At 49.0% G+C, this 18,103-nt stretch overlaps 2 protein-coding genes across 5 annotated transcripts in view; both read left to right on the top strand.

Annotated features, from left to right (window-relative positions):
* KIAA1671 (KIAA1671 ortholog) overlaps positions 1–10,854 on the top strand; it is a 66,005-nt gene extending 55,151 nt beyond the window's left edge. For all 4 annotated transcript variants that reach the window (XM_054288639.1, XM_054288640.1, XM_054288642.1 and 1 more), the window contains 7 exons: positions 204–322; positions 5,377–5,629; positions 7,080–7,254; positions 7,442–7,569; positions 7,803–7,936; positions 8,076–8,158; positions 8,537–10,854. In XM_054288639.1, coding sequence (XP_054144614.1) covers positions 204–322; positions 5,377–5,629; positions 7,080–7,254; positions 7,442–7,569; positions 7,803–7,936; positions 8,076–8,154 — 888 coding nt within the window. In that variant the 3' untranslated portion in view covers positions 8,155–8,158; positions 8,537–10,854. The remainder of the gene's footprint in view (positions 1–203; positions 323–5,376; positions 5,630–7,079; positions 7,255–7,441; positions 7,570–7,802; positions 7,937–8,075; positions 8,159–8,536) is intronic.
* Positions 10,855–14,683: 3,829 nt separating this feature from the next.
* On the top strand, positions 14,684–17,762 carry CRYBB3 (crystallin beta B3). Its single transcript, XM_054288764.1, has 5 exons — positions 14,684–15,045; positions 16,259–16,377; positions 16,455–16,587; positions 16,664–16,806; positions 17,597–17,762. The coding sequence occupies exons 1-5, from the start codon at positions 14,971–14,973 to the stop codon at positions 17,760–17,762; spliced, it is 636 nt and encodes a 211-aa protein (XP_054144739.1). The 5' UTR covers positions 14,684–14,970.
* Positions 17,763–18,103: the final 341 nt, after the last annotated feature.

Below are 18,103 nucleotides of genomic sequence, written 5' to 3'. Positions count from 1 at the left end.
TTTGCCCAGGAAAACAATTACTGTAATTATTGTTCAGAGAATTACTGCACAGAGAGTTGTCGCTCCGACTCCACAGCAGTTCTTCGTGTTTAAGTTCATTTCCCAGCTGAGTTTAATTGTCAGATTCTAAGCTGTTATGGTCTATAAGGCTTGTTAATCCCTCAGGCAGGGGCTGGAGCACTGACTGGAGGTGTTTTTTGCAGGACCAGCTGAGGAAATGCTTCTCCAGGCAGCCGCCGGGGGCGAAGGACACGGACACGCTGGTGCAGGAGCCCGACAGCCAGTACGGCACCTGGAACGAGCAGAGGCACAGCAGCGACAGGTGAGGGCTCTGCTCGGCTGGGGAGGGGGGGAATGCTGAAATCCCACCATCCCAGAGTGCTTTCATGCTGGAATGGCCTTAGAGATCTCCTCATTCCAACCCTCGGCCACGGGACGCCTTCTGCTAGAGCAGGGTGCTCCAAGCCCTATTCTTAGATTCTTCTGTTGGTGAACTACAATGATGTGATAAACACCAATCACTTGTTTTTAAAATTTTTAAAAGTTTAATAGTAATAAAATGGTTATAAAAATAGTAACACAATTAGAGTAATAACAATTTGGACAAATTGAATTAGGACAATATGAGACAATAAATACAAAGAGTTACGGATGTCCGGGTACGTTTTTCTGGGCAGCACGAGCCTGAAAAAGGACACGCGTTAAAAAAGGGTTAACCCTTAAAAGCAACAGCCTGTTGCATATTCATACATTTCATACATGATGCATAAATTCTATTCAAATACAGCATTCTGTCTGGTCAGCATCAACTTCTTCCTTCAATCATAACAGTGCCTTCGAGGCAGGAAGAAGTTAATTTCTTCTTATAAGAGCAATAAATTCTTTTTCTCTGAGAGATTTAGCTGTCCTGTGGCTGCTATCTTGCTGCGAGTCCTTTCTTTTAAAAAAAATCCTACATAGCATTGTTTCTATTCTAACCATTTTATAACTTAAAGCTATATTTAATGCAGTACTTAAGAGAAATAATACAGCATCACTTTCTAACACAACACATAATATTCATTTTAGTATTTGCGAAAAGCCAATCATAAAATACATACATTTTTCACAAATGATTAAGTTAAAATCACATACACAAAATTATGCATATAACAGCATCTCTTGCTTGCAAAGTTTAATGAAATTCCTTTTTCCAGTAAACCTGTTTAATTTCATCTTCTTGCACTCTAAGTCTTGCACTTCCCTCGCAGCATTTCCACTGCCAGCCCCACGGTGTCACATCCCATGGGGACCAAATGGTGTCACAGCCTCCTGTTGTGCTGGGGGAACCTCCAACCCTGGGCATTTCCCACTATTGAATTTTCAAAGGTTCCATTTGCTTTTGCCAAAGCATCCTCCTATCAAATCTCTTATGTTAACCAGGTCCAAAATCCATCATCTGTCTTGTGTCCCCCAACATTCTAACACACTTCTATTTGTTTTAAAGTCTGATTTTCTGTCATTGCCTTTCCTTTAAAAATACTACCAGGTGGGGTGAATGGCAAAATCCCTCTGGAATAGCAGAGTGGCAAAATCCCTCTGGGGCTCAGGTGGGGTGACTCAGGGTGCATCTCTCCATGCCCACATCTCAGACTCTCAAGTGTTTTATTGGTGGTGAAGTGGGGGATGAAATGGAATATCAGCTGAGTGAAACTGATATTGAGTATTGCTGATGCTTTTCTGTTCTTAGAATGATTTAGTGAAATAAGCCTAGAGCAGCAAAGTGTGAGGTTTTTTATAGTTCACACCTGTTGTGTAAATTGCAGCTTGATCTACCCTGAACTTGTATCATGTCTGCTCAGTGTGGTATGAAGATAGCATTTTATCTGGTTTCTAATGCTATATTTGTTGGGATCTTAGAGCAGACATTAATGTCAATTACGTTTGGTTTGTTCTGCACTTGAGAACTGTGTGCTATGAATATTTTTATTGCTTATGAAATCAGGGTAAGGACCAGCTCGAGGCTCAGCAGCCAAGTGAGTGCCAACAGTGACAGCCAGGCTGCTGTAAAATTAACTTGGATTCCAGGATGGTACAGACATTTCTGAGATCAGTTTCTTAACAAAGGTGCTTGTCTCAGCTTCACAGCAGACAGCACTGGAGAGTTATTTCAATCCATCCATCCATCCTGATTAGAGCAGCTCCACCTAAACATTCCGGTTCACTGAAGGATTGGACTCAATCCCATGTGCTGGAATTTTGTTTGCACTGCAAGAAGTGTTTAGATTTTGCCTTTTTTAAAGCATAATGGTGACAGGGTAGAGACTCTTCAGCATTTTACCACCCCATTGCTCTGCTTTATTTTGACTTACAGCTCATTGCAGGGGAATTACTGCTGTATTAATTCAGGCACTTGAAGAGAAATGAGATTAATGTACTTCTAAGTAATGGAAGTCTTCCTGGAATGTATTGAACGTGCATTTTGTCTGCAGTTTGTTTTGGATGAAGTGCCTGCCAGGAGCAGTGCAGACGTTCTCCTCACGTTGCTGTGGGTGCTCTGAGCAGGGCTCTGCCTTTGGTGCCTCCTCCTCACCCCAGCTGGAGGCAGGAGCTCTCAGGAGATGTTGCTGGTTCAGTTTTCCTGTTTTGGCCTGGCTGCCTTCCCTGGGAGCATTTCCACTGCCAGCCCCACGGTGTCACATCCTGCAGGGACCAGAGGGTGTCACAGCCTCCTGCTGTGCTGGGGGAACCTCCAGCCCGGGGCATTTCCCACTATTGCAGCCATGCAGGGATTGTTTCAGGAGTGAATGACCTCATCTTCATGGAATCAGAGTCCTTAAGGTTGGAAAAGACCGCTGAGATCACTGAGTCCAACCTTCACCTGAATCCCTCTGTGGCCTTTAAACCAGGCAGTGCCACCTCTGCATTTGGAGACTTCCAGGGGTGGTGACTCCACTGCTTCTCTGGGAGAGGAAGGGAATTCTGAAATCAAAAGGCAACAGGATGAACACTGTCCTTCTCCTAGATGAGCTTTTGGAAGGTGAAGGAAGGGGTATTTTCCTCTAGAACTGAGTCACTGCTGGAATTAGCATAAGGAGCTCCTCCAGTGGGCTTTGGCCAGTAACTCCTTGGGATGGACAGGGATGAAGGCATCTTCTCCCATTTGGAGGCATTAATTGGATTTTTCTTAGTTTATCTAAAAGATTTTATTTTCATTTTTCTCAAGTGCTTGAATAAACTTCTGCAAATTGGCACTGTACAAAACTCTTTTAGGTTAGAACAATCTTCATAAGGAAAATTATTGTTTTTTACAGGAAAGGAATTGATTTTAGATGGTGCAGCCATACAGCTCTGACTCCTCATTTCACAGACACCTTTTTATGGCCTCTATACACTGTCTTGCTAAAACTAATTAAATTTAATTGCAGTTGGAAGTGAGGATTGCTGTCAGTTTATTTTCCATTGTGATAACCATCCTGCTGGGTTTGTGTGCTCCATGTGAGGGATGATTTCTCAGAGAAGTGTCTGTAAATGTACCTGTGGAGCATCAGGGGCAGCACATGGATATGCTCACAAACCCTAAAATCTTAATGAAGTAATAGACAGAGGTGCATGATATATCTCAGTAATGAGAACTGAAAATATGTTTTCAGTTTCATTTTTCTGAAGGGAATTTTCCCACTAATTAGCTGTTCACTGGAAAGAATCCACTGCACATAACTTTGGTTTGGGCTCCAGGAATCCCTCCCACATTTGGGGATGAGCTGTGCCAAAGGGGTTGGTGGATGGGGCTGTAATTGTGCAGAAACTCCAAAGGAAAATCCATTGGGAAGGTTTGAGAATGAGGAACTACCAATCAGTGCTAATTCAGCTGGATTTCTATCACATCTTGCTCTCAGATATTTCGGTTTTAAAAACCTCAGTGAATTGTATCAGCTGCAGCCCTGGGGTGTAGCAGGGAAGAAAGAGACTTTTTGGAGATGTGCAAATCCAACAGAATCCTTTCAACACACACTTTAATTTCCATGAAAGGTCCTGCAGATTGTCCCTCCTCTCTCCATTCTTCCATGTTGCAATGGCTCTAAAGCCTCAATGCTGCAGATACCAAATATCATTTCAAGCAAAAACCCTAAACAAAAAACTTTCCCCCAGAGCTCATTAGTGCCATTCCTAATTATCCTGGGGCCCACTGGTGAGGGTGGGAAGCAGCATTCCCTCTGCTTGGGTGCTGGAAACCCTCTGGGCAGTGTCTGCTCTGCCAGACTGGACATTGTACCATGTGCTGGTGCTGATGGAATGCTGTTATCCAGCAGGGAACTCCTGAGTGGTTTTCTCCTGGGATTGCTGTACCAAATACTGAGGTTTATTGCTTTAAAGATGGGCATATGTTGGTATATATGTGGGGGTTTTTAGGTTTAGGACAGTTTTCCTAGGTATGTGCCCAAGAAATGCTGCTTAGTGGCAAAAGACTTCTGTCAAGAGGAGAAGAAAAAAAATCAGAGCTAAATCCTTTAAGTTTTGGGTTTTTTCAAACTGGGAGTTAGAAGCAAGACAGCCCAATTTTTACTGACAGTATTTCAAGGAAAGCAGACACAACAGTGTCCAGCTTTCAGCTCTGACCCTGCAGCTCATTCCTGTCAGTCCAGGCCACGGGAGGAATTTTGGGAACACACTGGGAGCATCCCAGCAGCGGGGAGCAGGTGCTGCTGCCCTCCTTTGTGAGGCAGGAGCAGCTCTGCCCATGGAGCCCTGCCTTAGGCTGCCACCTGGTGCCCAGCTCTCTTCAGCTCCAGCTTTCCTGAAGGAAAAACAACTCTGGCTGGGTGGAATCCACCCCAATCCCCAACACACCCTGAATCCAAGGGTTGAGGGCTTGTGGTGGTGTTTGCAGGGGTCTTAGGATGAGGGAAGAGATGAGAATGTTGACCCTATGTTTCAGAAGGCTTGATTTATTATTTTATGATATATGTTATATTAAAACTATACTAAAAGAACAGAAGAAAGGATTTCATTAGAAGGCTAGCTAAGAATAGTTCAAGAAGGAATGATAACAAAGGTTTGTGGCTTGGACAGAGAGTCCGAGCTGGGCTGTGATTGGCCATTAATTAGAAACAACCACATGAGAGCAATCACAGATGCACCTGTTGCATTCCACAGAAGCAGATAACCATTGCTTACATTTTGTTCCTGAGGCCTCTCAGCTTCTCAAAAGAAGAAATCCTCAGGAAAGGATTTTTCATACAACACGTCTGTGACAAGGGCTGTGCCAGCAGAAGGGATCCACTCCGACTTTCTGTTCCACTTTCATTTAACCCCTGCTGACCCTGTGAGATGCAGCCTGGCCTTGCAGGTCTCTGTTTGCCCTGAACTCACACAGATTCCTTTGCTCACTTGCAGCTTTGTGGGAGAGTCTCCCTCCCTGGACAATGAGGTGGTGTCGGGGCGGAAGCCGCCCGCGGGCAGCCACCCGTCCTCGCTGTCCTCGCAGACAGAGCCTCCCTCCCTGCCTGAGCACCATGACTTCTCCAAAGAGCAAAGGAGCACCAGCCTGGACCGCTCCAGCACGGACATGGACTCCACCGATGGCACTGATGTGCCTCCTGCAGGGGACGCGCTCCCTGAGGACAAGAGTTATTTCTCCTTCATTGATGTGAGTTGTTCCATCATCTGTTCCCTCACTTAAGCCTTCCCCATTTCCTTCTGGAAACCTTGCCCTGCCTTTCCCACTCTGAATTTTCCCAGCTGCTTTCCTGCCTGAAAAGTTTAGGATCAAAACTACAGAGTTCTTCTAAGTCTCTGTGGTGTTTAGGTTCTGAGAGATTCCATAAAGCTGCTGGCCTTGGATAATCAATCATGGAATCCCAGACTGGTTTGGGTTGGAAAGGATCTTAAAGCTCATCCAGTTCCACCCCCATCCACACCTTCCACTAGACCAGATTTTCTGCAAGCTCCATCCAACCTGGCCTTGGACACTTCCAGGGATGAATATTGGAAGCATAATTAAATAACACAAACAGTCAGTGACTGCTGTGCTGTCAGCCATGCAGATTTAAGGCTCTAAGGACCTTCACTAATATTTTTCTTATTTATAATTGATTTCTTTCCACAGTAGCTCACAGTTGCATTTTAAAGGATTTTTTTTAATATTGAAGAATCTTGCAGTTGGTGTAAGACCAGCAGTTTCTGGCCATACACAGTTAATGAGATGTAGTGCTGCAAGAAATTAGTTTGGAAAATCCCTCTCAGAACACTGAGTCCAACTGTTCCCCCAGCACTGCCAAGACCACCACTACCATGTCCCCAAGTGCCACATCCACATGGTGCTTTAGCACTTCCAGAAGGTTTTGTTTTGTCCCTGGGCCACTGAAGGTGTCTCTGTAAAACATTAATAGCTCTAAGTGCAGCTGGCAAATGCTGTGTGAAAAGTTGTTTATTCCTGACCTGAAATCTTTTGTAAAAAGGAGCAAACCCACATCTTCTGGAGAAAGGAAGGCTCAGGGATGTTTGGTGGTTACAGGCAAGTCTATAACAGCACATTGCTTTAAGCAAGTAAATAAATTACAGCTCCATGTTTTGCTCTGTAAATGTTACTGTTTATTGGATATGTTGGAAATGACTGATCACAGAAGGTTTCTGAAGGCTGGGACACTAAACTTGGAGTGTCCTTCTTGCTGGTGAATGGCTTTGAATGTTTGTGACTGGCAGGGAAGCTGCAGCTCTGCCCTCCAAGGGAATTTGGTGTAGCTGTTCTTTTTAGATCCCAGTTTTGGGATTTGCCTTCAGCTGCTACCGGCTAGCAAGGCCTATGTTCATAAAACACTCCAGGAACTAAACTCCTGATTATTGCAGTTATTTTTTATATTAATGTAGTGCAAATTATTCATGCAACTCAGGTATCCACAGCCTAGAGAGATCAAAGGATTACACCCAGTTAGCCACAAAGTGCTGTGTCCTCATCATTACACTCTTTAATATGAATTTAAGTGACTACCATAATAATAATCAGACAAATACCCATTTTAATTGGTGGATGCAATCAGGTGGGTTGGGATTTCAGTGTGGAGGATCTGGGGCTCATTCCCAGGTGTGTGTTTGTGCAGCACACAGATGTCCTGGACTCCAGTGCTCTCAAGACTCGGGTGCAGCTGAGCAAGAAGCGTCGGTGCCGGGCGCCCGCGTCGCACTCGCTGCGCAGGAGCAGAGGGCTGGACCTGGACAACAGGTTCTCCTTGACAGAGGAGTCAGACAATGGCTGGATGTTCAAGGATTCCACAGGTAACCCCTCAGCTACCTGCAGTAATTGGTTGTGGTCAGCTTGAGTGCAAAGGCTGTAAAAGGTGTTTTTTAAATACTGTGCTTCATTCCTGCTCGAGTGCAGGAAGAGATGTTGGGCAAGGCAGAGATGAAAGGCCAGCTCATGGTTTCCCCTTCTGCCTTTTTTTTTTAATTAAAAATAAATTAGAAGAGAAGAAAACTATGCAACAGGAGGATTCTGAGGAGGAAGACAAGATCCAGCACACTCCGAGGTCATCTTCTGTGCAAGCCCAGAGAATGCCTGTGTTCCCAGGGATGGATCATGCTGCTCTCAAGGTGAGCTCAGGCAGAGGCCAGTAGGTGGGAGATGAACCAATTCAGTTCCTGCAGGTGCTTTTTAAGGAATCCCCACCAATTCAGTACCTGCAGGTGTTCTATAAGGAATCCCCTCACCCATTTCAGGGAATTTTTTTTATTTTTATGAATCTGGAGTGATCTGCGCTGTATTCCAAAAAAAAATAGCCTGGATGCTGGCTTAAAAAGACCCCTTTGTTTATTTTTATCTTTAGGCCCAGCTGAGGAAAAGACAGGAGTCTGAGAGCGCTGGTGACACCGGCTCTGCTCAGCTCTTCAAATCCCCCAAAGCACAGCTCGGCGCTCCCAGCAGCAGAGTGCTGCCCTCCAGTGTGGAAAAGGAGGACAGGTGAGGGAATCCCAGCTCCTCTTGGTGGAAGGAAAAAATAATGCAACCAGCTGTACATTGCTTTTTTTTTATTGTTGTTTCTGTCAGGAGTTTTCATAATGAAAGAATAAAGAGTATTTTATTTTTTTTTATATCATAGGTCAGAAGAAAAGTCTCCTCAGTGGCTGAAGGAGCTGAAATCAAAGAAGAGACAGAGCCATTATGAGAATCAGGTTTGAAAAGGTACTTGGGTAGGAAGGAGGGCTTTGCTGGGTGCAGGTGTGCAGTGACAAACTCACATTTCCTTTGATGTGTTGGTGTCACCACTGTGGCCCCACCAGCACTGCCCTTACCCTGCCCTGTGCACCAGGGGTGTCAGGGACTGCTGCCCCTCCACTCCCAGTCACAGTTCCACTGATTCTCTGCACATAATCTGATTTCCATAAGGGATTTCCCAAAGTTTGAAAACTTTGTGTGGTTTCAGCACAATTCTGGGTGGTTCTTAAGCATTTAATGCATTAAATAGACACAACCAAGGTGGCACAACAACAGAAAACACATTTTAAGGTTTTCCTGTTCCAGCTGACCATATCACACCCTTCCTTCTGTTTTCCTTTCCAGACAGTGATTCTAACTAGGAGAAGATAAAGAAGTTTAACAGAAGCCTTAACTCATCTGAACCTAAACCCCCATGTCATGTTGCTGCTGTTTGCTTCCTGCCTCAACTGCTCTGTGCATGGTGCCTTCCTGTTTTGTGGAGAAAAGCTGCTTCAATTCATAGTCAAATACAAAGCTGTGTCTGTCAGGTCAGAGGGGACAGTGGCACTTCAGAGCTGCCTGCCAGGAGAACCCCCCTGGGTCACAGATAGCACTTCAAAAAATCTTGGAAAAAAGAGATATTTGGGAGTGCTGTGATCCAGGGAACTCCCCTTGCTGTGGAACACTCTGTAGGTGTTCACCTCTGGGAGTTGTGTCTGGCTGGGCTTTGTGTTTGTTTATGAAAATAATAATTTTAATCAAGTTTTTTTTCTTTTTTTTTTTTTTTTGGTGAACAAATAGTAAGCTCCTATTTAGAATGAAATTTGTGGAAGGTGAGAGTGGAAGAACAAATCATGTTTACTGCCATACTGAAAAAGGAAACTTGATTATTTTTTGTAAAATGTATTTTTGATTGGCTTGTATTTACATGTGATCTGCTGACCTGGCAGATGGAGATAATTTTTAGATGAACAAAATGTTAACTTTTGTCACTCTTGAAGTGGTATATTCTGTGTTTTGTCAGCATGTGGAATAATTGCTTCATTGGAATGTCTTTCCTAAAAAAGGATCAAGCAATAATGTCAACCAGTTCTCTTTAAAAAAAAAAAAAAGTAAAAATATGTAAATACTGTTTTTATAACAAAAAAAGGAAGGGAAGAGGGAGGATGTTACACTCATATCAGGGTTCCAGTTAATTGTTGAATGTCACTTTAATAGCAGTTCAGATAGTCCCACTTCATATTTTTATTTGTTAATCTGTAAATACCAGGTTTAAGTTTTTATTTTTATGCTGATTTTGTGGGATAACCTAAATGTGATCTTCAGTTCCTCAGATGATTTCCTGTCTTTCCTTTGGCAAGATGTGCTGATAGCAGAGTAGAGATCTCCTGGACCACACGGGTGTTTGGGTATCCCTAATTCTCAGATATTCCCTGTCTCTGGACACTGATTCTGAACCACCAACCACCATGGCCATGGAGGACAGGCTCGATTCTTGCCCCAGATAAGTGCTCTTTCAGTAAATAACCTTTAAAAGTGTGGCAGGCCAGGGGGGGAGGTGGCTCCAGGTGTTCCTCAGGCTCAACCAGGAAAACGTGGAAGAGGGAAAAGGAGAGTGGAGAGCTCTCCTCACCTGGCAGAGCTGCTTGGGCTGCACTCCCCGATCCTGCTGAGGGGCTCCTCTGCATACAAACCATAAAGCACCAGCACCTCAGCTCCTTTTTCCTTTTTGTCTTTTATTTTTTTCCCCATCAGCGTTTCGGGAGCGCGGCTCCCGTGGGGCCTGCCCAGGCCAGTGTCTGTCAGGCTTGGAGCTGCCAAAACCATGTGCCAATTCGCCTCATGGAGGAGTCACAGGGGGGGATTTGCAGCCCCAATCTGCAGGAAATAAATAGCAGCAGGATGAAATAGCAGCAGGATGGCAGGAGACAAGTCCCATCTGCACATCTCTGGCTGCCGGGTTTTATTCCGGTGGCAGCTCCCTGGAGATGAGATGGAGACGTCTGTCTGATGTAAAAGTCTTTTTCCCCTGTTGCTTTGCCCTGTTTCTCATGGGAGCTGTTGCCAGTGTTAGTTTGGCAGCCCCTCTGCTCCCCACAGAGCAGTGATGCCCAGGATTCTGATGGAATTTTGGGATGGGCCGTGTCGGTGCAGCCACCACCATTGCCCAGCTCCTTTTACAACCTTGCACAGATTCCCTTCCCTCTCCTTTAGGTGGTGGTGGAAAAGGTGACTCTTGGTGTGGGTTTTTTGGGGTATATTCCTGTGGCAGCACCCAAGGGTTCCATGGTGTGTGACACTCACCTGGGGCAGCCTGAGCAGCAGCTGCAGGTGAGGAGGATGATGGTGGCTGTTCTCACTCACATCAAATGGGGCCTCCCATGTCCAGAAATCACAGGAGCATCCCCACAGGCTGCATTTTCCACTTCCACAGGTGACAGTGTTGTGTTCCCAGCAGTTGGAGGATTTACTGGTTCTTGGTCTAGGCCAGAAATTCTGTAGCTGTTTGTGCTGAGGAAACTGAGGGGATTGACACGAGGTTTCCACACAGCCCTTGAATGTGTTTGCATTTCCACATCTGCTTGGACAATGCACTGAAATTACTGTATTGAGTAGTTTAACCTACTACTGAGAAATGTTTAATGCTTAAATGTCTAATTAAAGAGCATCTTTAGAATGTTGTTGAATGGGAAAGTGGTTTTTTCTGCTCTGTTATTTCTTTATATTGTACATGGATTAAATATCGACTTCCTTCTCTTCGGGTTATCACTCTGTAATAAAAGATATATAAATATGTTATTACTTCTTAAATGATAGAACAGACTGTAATACACTTTATATAATTCTATTTTAATTCCAAATAATGCTTCTTGGAATTTTTTTGTGCTTTCATTTTTGTTGCCATGTGCTTTTTCCTGCTGTTTATTGGAGATGGAAGTGAGCTCTGAGGTTCCTTCAGATGTGCTGCTTCCTCCACTCCTGGATCCTGCCCTGGAGCAGGTTCAGCTCTTGTCCAAAAAGGGATGCTGAAGGTGATGGAGGCCCTGTAATTTCCTTTATCTCTCCCCTCACAGCTCCTCAGCTGTTTCTCCTTGCTTAAAAAGCCACAGCAGCATTGGGTTTAAAGGTGGGATGATGTGTTTTGTGAATTCAGGGACACTTTCTGACTACCCTCCTCTCATGATCCCCAGCAATCCCTGCTCCAGGTGGTTGTGTCAGGGACTTGCACAGCTGCTCCATTGCTTTTTATTGGAATTCCCAGTTGTGGATTTCTCCCTTTTTATTTTTCTGTTTGCAAATTCACCTTTTTAACATCTGTGAATCTTCAATTTGTTCCTCATCCACCAGAGCCTTTCACTTCCTGCAGAGAAAGGAGCCATGCTTGGTTCTCCAACCTTTGCCATCCCCAGGCTTTACCCCCACACACCATCCCCTTTCCACTCCCACAGTTTGTTTCACCCTGTTCCTTCTTTGCAAACTGAAATGCACGTGGGGCAGATTTGGGAGTACAAAGTGTGGCCTGTACAATGTTTGGAGCAGCAAATCCCAGATTTCTGCAGGGATGGTGTGTTTGAGGGGCAGGTGGGCAGTTCTGGGGTGCTGCTCTGCCTCACGAGGTGCATCCAGGTACAGAACCTCTGGGGTGAGTTCCCAGAGCTGTCACTGCTGTCCCCAAGCCAGCTCTGGGGGTAAAACAAACCATTCCAGTGGAATCCAGAGCTGTCACCATAACTGTGCTCCCTGTCTGCACCTCCCTGAAGGACTCTGGGGTAAGAGCAGCTGCAGCCACGTGAGGGAAGTGTTGGATCCATCCCTTCAGCCCAGCGCTGAGAAGGAAAAACAGGTATTAATTGCTTCAATTCCTTTTAAAAATGGACTTTGAGGAGGTGAAGGCTTTTGGGGCCAGGTTGGACAGGGCTTGGAGCAACATGGTCTAGTGGAAGGTTGGGGGAGCAGGGGAGCAGAATGAGATGAACTTTGAGGTCCCTTCCAACCCAAATAATCCTGTGATTCTATGAAACCACTTCCATGGTGCTTTAAAGGGATTTGGGGTGTTCTGGCAGGGGCTGCAGAGTCCAGGCCTAGTTCTGCTCACCCAGGGAGTGGAGAGGGTGGAAATCCTTCCCCAGCTGGTAGTGAGCTCTTTTCCTGTTCACTCAAGCATAAATGTATTGCAAAAATATAATCTAAAATAACTTCTGGTTCTTCTGGTGGGATTGGCAGAGGAGGAGAGGGAGAGCCCAGGTCTGGTGGTTTATGGGTTTTTCTCATTCCATATTAAATAAAATGGTATCAAATCTGGTTTTGAAGAAGCTCTTGTGGAGATTAGGCTTTTATGTTGCTCCACATAGCCCTATAGAGTCTGTCAGTCTGGGTCACAATAAATAGATAGAAATCACATAGATAGTGTGATAGAAATCCTGTATTTTGTGTTTCCTAGGGAATAAAGATATTCTGGCTGCTGTATTTTGTTCTGCACCATTACAGTTCCAATTTAGCTTTGCCAGGTATTAACAAAAAAAATCTGTTTTCCAGCAGTCATTTTTCAAAGGGATTTAAGAGGCTGACAGTGAGAGGAAATTGAGGTCTGTTTGGGAGAGGTATCAAGGAGCTCCAGTGCCCCTTCTGTCATGTTTTTGGAATTGCCTTGTCAGTGTGGGGAGCTGGGAGAGGCAGATCCAGGGCCCTGAGGCTGTGCCAGAGCTCGGTGAATGAGGCTGCAGGGAAGGAAGGGACTGGCACAGGAAATTCTGTGTTTCTGATTCGTTGAGGACAACAGATGTTGTGTTTGGTGAGACAGAAATGAATCCATTCCTCCTCAGTCCGGTAAAACAGGAGAGGTTTCCATCCCTCTCCCGTTCAGTTTGTCCAGCCTGGTCCAGGAAATTCACCTTCAACCTTTTCTGGCAATTTCAGTTAAGATTTCATGGGTAGTTCTTGGTTTCAAGATAAGCTACACTCAGAGCAGGTAGAAAAAGCTGCAAGGACTGTAGTAAATGGGGATCTGTGCAGCTGAATAAAATGTTCCCTGAGGAATCAGGATGGTTTGGGTCTGAAGGGACTCTCAGAGGTGAAGAGGGAGTCAGGCCTGCTACCAGCAGAGTGAAATGCTCCCAGTTTGGTGTGAAATGCTCCCAGTTTGGTGCCTGGAGTGAAATGCTCCCAGTTTGATGCCTTACATCGCCCTGTGCCTGTGAAGATGGACAAACCCTTGCGCCAGGCTCCAGAAATGCCTCATCACACCCCAGGATGTGTTCCCAGCCTGATCTTGGGAAATGCCAGGCAGGGAGCCAGACTGGGGGCAGAGAAAGTAAAGGAACTCAATGGAGAGAACCTGCTTAGGGCCAAAGTTCCAGCAAGAACACCACTCTGGAAATGCTGAGCTGCTCCATCTGAGCTCCCAAAGCCAACCCTGGCCCTGCATCACACCTTGCACGGAGCCCTCACAAATGGGGTCATTTGCCTGGTTTTTGCTTCGCGCTGCTCTCAGTTTCCAGGCTAAACCCTCCCAAGGTGTGTTTGTAGGATGGGATTCAGCTCAACCCTCCCCAGGTGTGTTTGTAGGATGGGATTCAGCTCAACCCTCCCCAGGTGTGTTTGTAGGTTGGTTGAAGGTAAATCAGTTGGAGAGGATGGGGTGGATGCAGAACTTCCCACAAAACTGCTACTGGACAGGGAAGGCTGGAGGTGTGAGCAGAACCTGCCAGTGGGAGAGGAGTGCAAGGAGCTGGGGCTGTTTATTCCAGAGGCTCCTGAGGAACCTGAATGTCCCACCTTGCGCGGAGCCCTCACAATCGCGGCCATTTTGCCCGGATTTTGCTTCACGCTACTCTCAGTTTCCAGGCTTAAACCCTCCCTGGCGAACTGCTGACGGCAGAGTTTTCCAGAGAAGCTGGCAAGAAGCAGCGTGAACGTGCTGATGTGAGTTTGGCCGCTAATCTGCAGCGAAGTGAGCGGCCCTCGTGCGAGGGCTGGCCCGGAGCGATCGCCGCGGCGGCGTTTCCATGGCCCGCCGCGCTCCCCGCGCTATTGAGCCGCGATCCCATGGCTGGAATTCCGTGGACGCAGCTGCTGCATCAGCGCCCGGCCCGGGGAATTCTGCTGCTCTGGACAGAAGCAACCCCATAAATAGCGGGGCTGGCCGCGCCGCCCGGCACAGCGGAACCACACGGACAGGTAGCACTGCTGGGACTGCACGGGGGCCTACACAAAGAGTTGGTGTGTCTGAGTCAGACAGGGTTTGGCGAGAAGTGGAGCTGCAGGGTTTGATTCAGGATGTTTTCAAGCTCCTTTATTCGTCTCTTAAGCCCCTTGTTGGCGTGGCGTGTCCCAATGTTGGAGCAGAGTTTTGTGGATGTTCCTGGAGAGTGAAGAGGGGGCTCTCACCGCCATCCCCCCCAGCACAGCAGCTCCAACTGCTGGGTTTGGTGTCCCCCAGGATGCTGGAGCAAGGGAGAGATGTCAGGTTTATGTTGTGGGGAAAGATGTCAGCAGCTGGAAGCTGAGAAATTCCTGCTGGGAACAAAGGCAGGGCTGTGAGATGGGAGTTTAGTGGCAGCTAGGCTCTGTGTCCCTTGGGACATGGCTCAGTTCAGTCCTGTGGGTGCCTGGGTGAGGATTTGGGACCTGTGTGCAGGAGGGAGAGGAGGATGCATAACAGAGCTTGGACATCCCTAGGGATTCATGCATTCTGTGCTAACCCTGTTCTGTGCCAGCTTCATCCTCTGTTTCATTACCAGCTGTAAATCCTGGTGCCTCCTGCCTTAACCTGCTGCAATTTGGGTTTTCCAGGCACAATGACCGAGCAGCAAAGTCCCCCCGAGCAGATGGCGACTGGGGAGGGTGCTGGCGAGCGAGGAGGCACCTATAAGGTATACTGGGCTATACTGGGCTGTACTGGGGACAACTGGATGCTGGGTGGAGCCATGGGATGCCAGGCTGGAACCAGTGCTGGGGTCAGGAGTGGCCTTCAGCTCTCCCACAGCAGCAATGGCTGGCCACGCTCTGGTGTTGAGCCTGGGGGGCTGCAGGTTGGGAAGCAGCTGGGGCTGGGGATCTGCTGCTGCTGCTGCCTGCAGGAGGGACACTGCTCCCTGCCTGTGTGGCTGGCCAGGCTGGTGTGCAGCTGCCCTGGGGTTTAATCAGGAGATGAAGCATCCCAGCACAGCAGGATCAGCTGTGGGCCCAGGCACTGAAACTGCCCAGGTGTGTTTGTAGGTTGGGATTCAGCTCAGCCCTGCCCAGGTGTGTTTGTAGGTTGGGATTCAGCTCAACCCTGCCCAGGTGCGTTTGTAGGATGGGATTTAGCTCATTTGGTTGAAGGTAAATCAGCTGGAGAGGGTGCAGTGGGTGCGGAGCTTCCCACAAAGCTGCTCCTGGATAAGGGAAGGCTGGAGGTGTGAGCAGGTGCCAGTAGCTGGGGCTGTTGATTGCTTTGGGGTGCACAGAGGCTCCTGAGGAACCTGGGTGTCACCTCTGTCCCTTGAGCCCCCCATTATGTGATGCGTGTGCAGGAGGCTCTGCCCTAGTCCCAGACTGAGGTGTTGCAGCTGGGACCCCTTTGGGACAGTGACAGGGAGTGCCTGCTCACCCCACTGACCCTCCTGGTCCCTGAATAGCGCTGGGCACCCTGCCCCATGCCATGGTCTGCTGCTGACACTGGCTCCAGCCCATCCTGGGGTCTCTGCACCTGGCAGGGCTCAGAAAGAAACACTGAATGAAGAGCTTGTGCCAGGCATGGTTGGATCTGGAAGGAGCAATGATAAGGAAATGATAATGAGCAATGACCAGGCTGCGGGTAAGAGAGGCAGCCCATGGCTCAGGAATTCTCTTAGCCCAAACTTTTCATGTTTCCAGTGCTGTGTTTGAGCTGGTTTTCAGCCTGTCATGGATAAAAATCCAGCTTGTGCTGGAGCAGACAACCTTGACTGGAGCTCTGTCAGAGGCACTGGCAGGACCCAGCTCTGCCAGGCAAGGAGTGGCATTGGCACAGGATGGTCAGGATGGAGGGACACAGCCAGAGCCCTTTGATCACTGCTGCCCCCATTTCCTGGGGGTGCCTGACAGGGTCTCTCCCCACCTTAGATCACCATCTACGAGCTGGAGAACTTCCAGGGGAAAAGGTGTGAGCTGACAGAGGAGCTGCCCAACATCACCGAGAAGGAGATGGAGAAGGTGGGCTCCATCCAGGTGGAGTCTGGCCCGTAAGTCTGGGCTGGGGGAGGTGGAGCAGCCCCGGGGGTGGCAGGGAGAGCATCCCCCTGAGCCTGGGCTCCTGCAGGTGGCTGGGCTTCGAGCGCCAGGGCTACGCTGGGGAGCAGTTCGTGCTGGAGAAGGGCGACTACCCCCGCTGGGACTCGTGGTCCAACAGCCACAGCAGCGACAGCCTGATGTCCATCCGGCCCCTCCAGATTGTGAGTGGGGCTGTGTGGGGTGGCCACAGCGCTGGGGGCCACCAGGGGACAGCCCCTGAGCCGCCCTTTCCCCCAGGACAGCGCTGACCACAAGATCCACCTGTTTGAGAACGCGGGCTACACCGGGCGCAAGATGGAGATCGTGGATGACGACGTGCCCAGCCTGTGGGCCCACGGCTTCCAGGACAGGGTGGCCAGCGTCAAGGCCCTGAATGGAACGTAAGGATGGGCACACAGGGGACACCCCAGCAGCTTCCTGCCCGTGGCACTGTGGTTTGTCCCCCCAGGGTAGTGGCAGGGTCCGTGGTACTGCTCCCATGGTGCTGCTCATGCCCAACGTGTCCCTGGTCCCCTCCCTGCTGCCACCTTTTCCCTGGCCCACAAGGAATAACACGGACCATGGCAGTGTCCCTGGGGCTGGATGATGGCTCCTTGCCCTAACCCACCACCCATCTGAGCTGTGGTCCCTTCTCCATGAACTCTCCATCCCCTCCTGTGGCATTTCTCACCTGGGCACTGGGGCCTGTGTGGTGGCACTTGGTGACACAGGAGTGGTCTTGGGCAGCATCACCTGGCTGTGGCAGGCAGAGATGGAGACACTGGGATGGGGATGGGGACACTGGGATAGGGATACTGGGATGGGAATGGGGACACTGGGATGGGGATGGGGACAGGGGCACTGGGACAGGGATGGGGACACTGAGACGGGTATGGAGGCACTGGGGTGGGAACACTGGAGTGGGGATGGGGACACTGGGATGGGAATGGGGACACTGGGATGGGGATAGGGACACTGGGATGGGGGCACTGAGACATGGATGGGAACACTGGGGTGGGGATGGGGACACTGGGATGGGCATGGGGGCACTGAGACAGAGATGGGGACACTGGAATGGGGACACTGGGATGGGGATGAGGACACTGTGGTGGGGATGGGGACACTGCCCCTGCTCCAGGGGCTCTGTGGGTGTGGTGTGAGCACTGCTGAGCCCTGCCCCGATCCCCACAGGTGGGTGGGCTACGAGTACCCCGGCTACCGGGGCCGCCAGCACGTCTTTGAGAAGGGCGAGTACCGGCACTGGAACGAGTGGGACGCCAACCAGCCCCTGATCCAGTCGGTGCGGCGCGTGCGGGACCAGCAGTGGCACCAGCGGGGCTGCTTCGAGAACAGCTGAGGGAGCCCGAGCTGCCGGGGCCGCCCCGGGGCTCCCCCCGCTGCTGCTGCTGCTGCTGCTGCCGTGACCGTGGTGTTCTCTTTGTGCAAAATCCAAAATAAAGCTCTGAGCTGGAGCCGGCGGGGCCTGCCTGGTCCTGGGGCTGCGGGAGGGTGGGATGGGGATGGGGATGGAGGGATGGGGCTGGGGATCGGGATGAGGATGGGGATGATGAGGATGGGGATATGGGGATGGGGCCGTGCCCAGCGAATCCCGCTCAGGGCCCAGCGGGCAGTGCCAGTGTTTGCAGTGTTACATAAAGGCTGCAGCTTTCCAAAGATAACCCCCGGCGCTGCCGTGTC

The sequence above is a fragment of the Melozone crissalis genome, unplaced genomic scaffold, assembly GCF_028551555.1.
Source record: "Melozone crissalis strain CALT ecotype California unplaced genomic scaffold, PUWL_Pcris_2 ptg000063l_1, whole genome shotgun sequence".
Lineage (NCBI taxonomy): Eukaryota > Metazoa > Chordata > Aves > Passeriformes > Passerellidae > Melozone > Melozone crissalis.
This window is presented reverse-complemented; position numbering and strand designations above follow the sequence as displayed.

What these genes read in the sequence shown, in the direction of transcription:
- CRYBB3 (XM_054288764.1), top strand. Translation starts at nt 14,971, where the DNA reads ATGACCGAGCAGCAAAGTCCCCCCGAGCAGATGGCGACTGGGGAGGGT. An exon ending in AGCGAGGAGGCACCTATAAG is followed by an intron (nt 15,046 to 16,258) that starts GTATACTGGGCT and finishes TCCCCACCTTAG; the next exon opens with ATCACCATCTACGAGCTGGA. An exon ending in ATCCAGGTGGAGTCTGGCCC is followed by an intron (nt 16,378 to 16,454) that starts GTAAGTCTGGGC and finishes GGGCTCCTGCAG; the next exon opens with GTGGCTGGGCTTCGAGCGCC.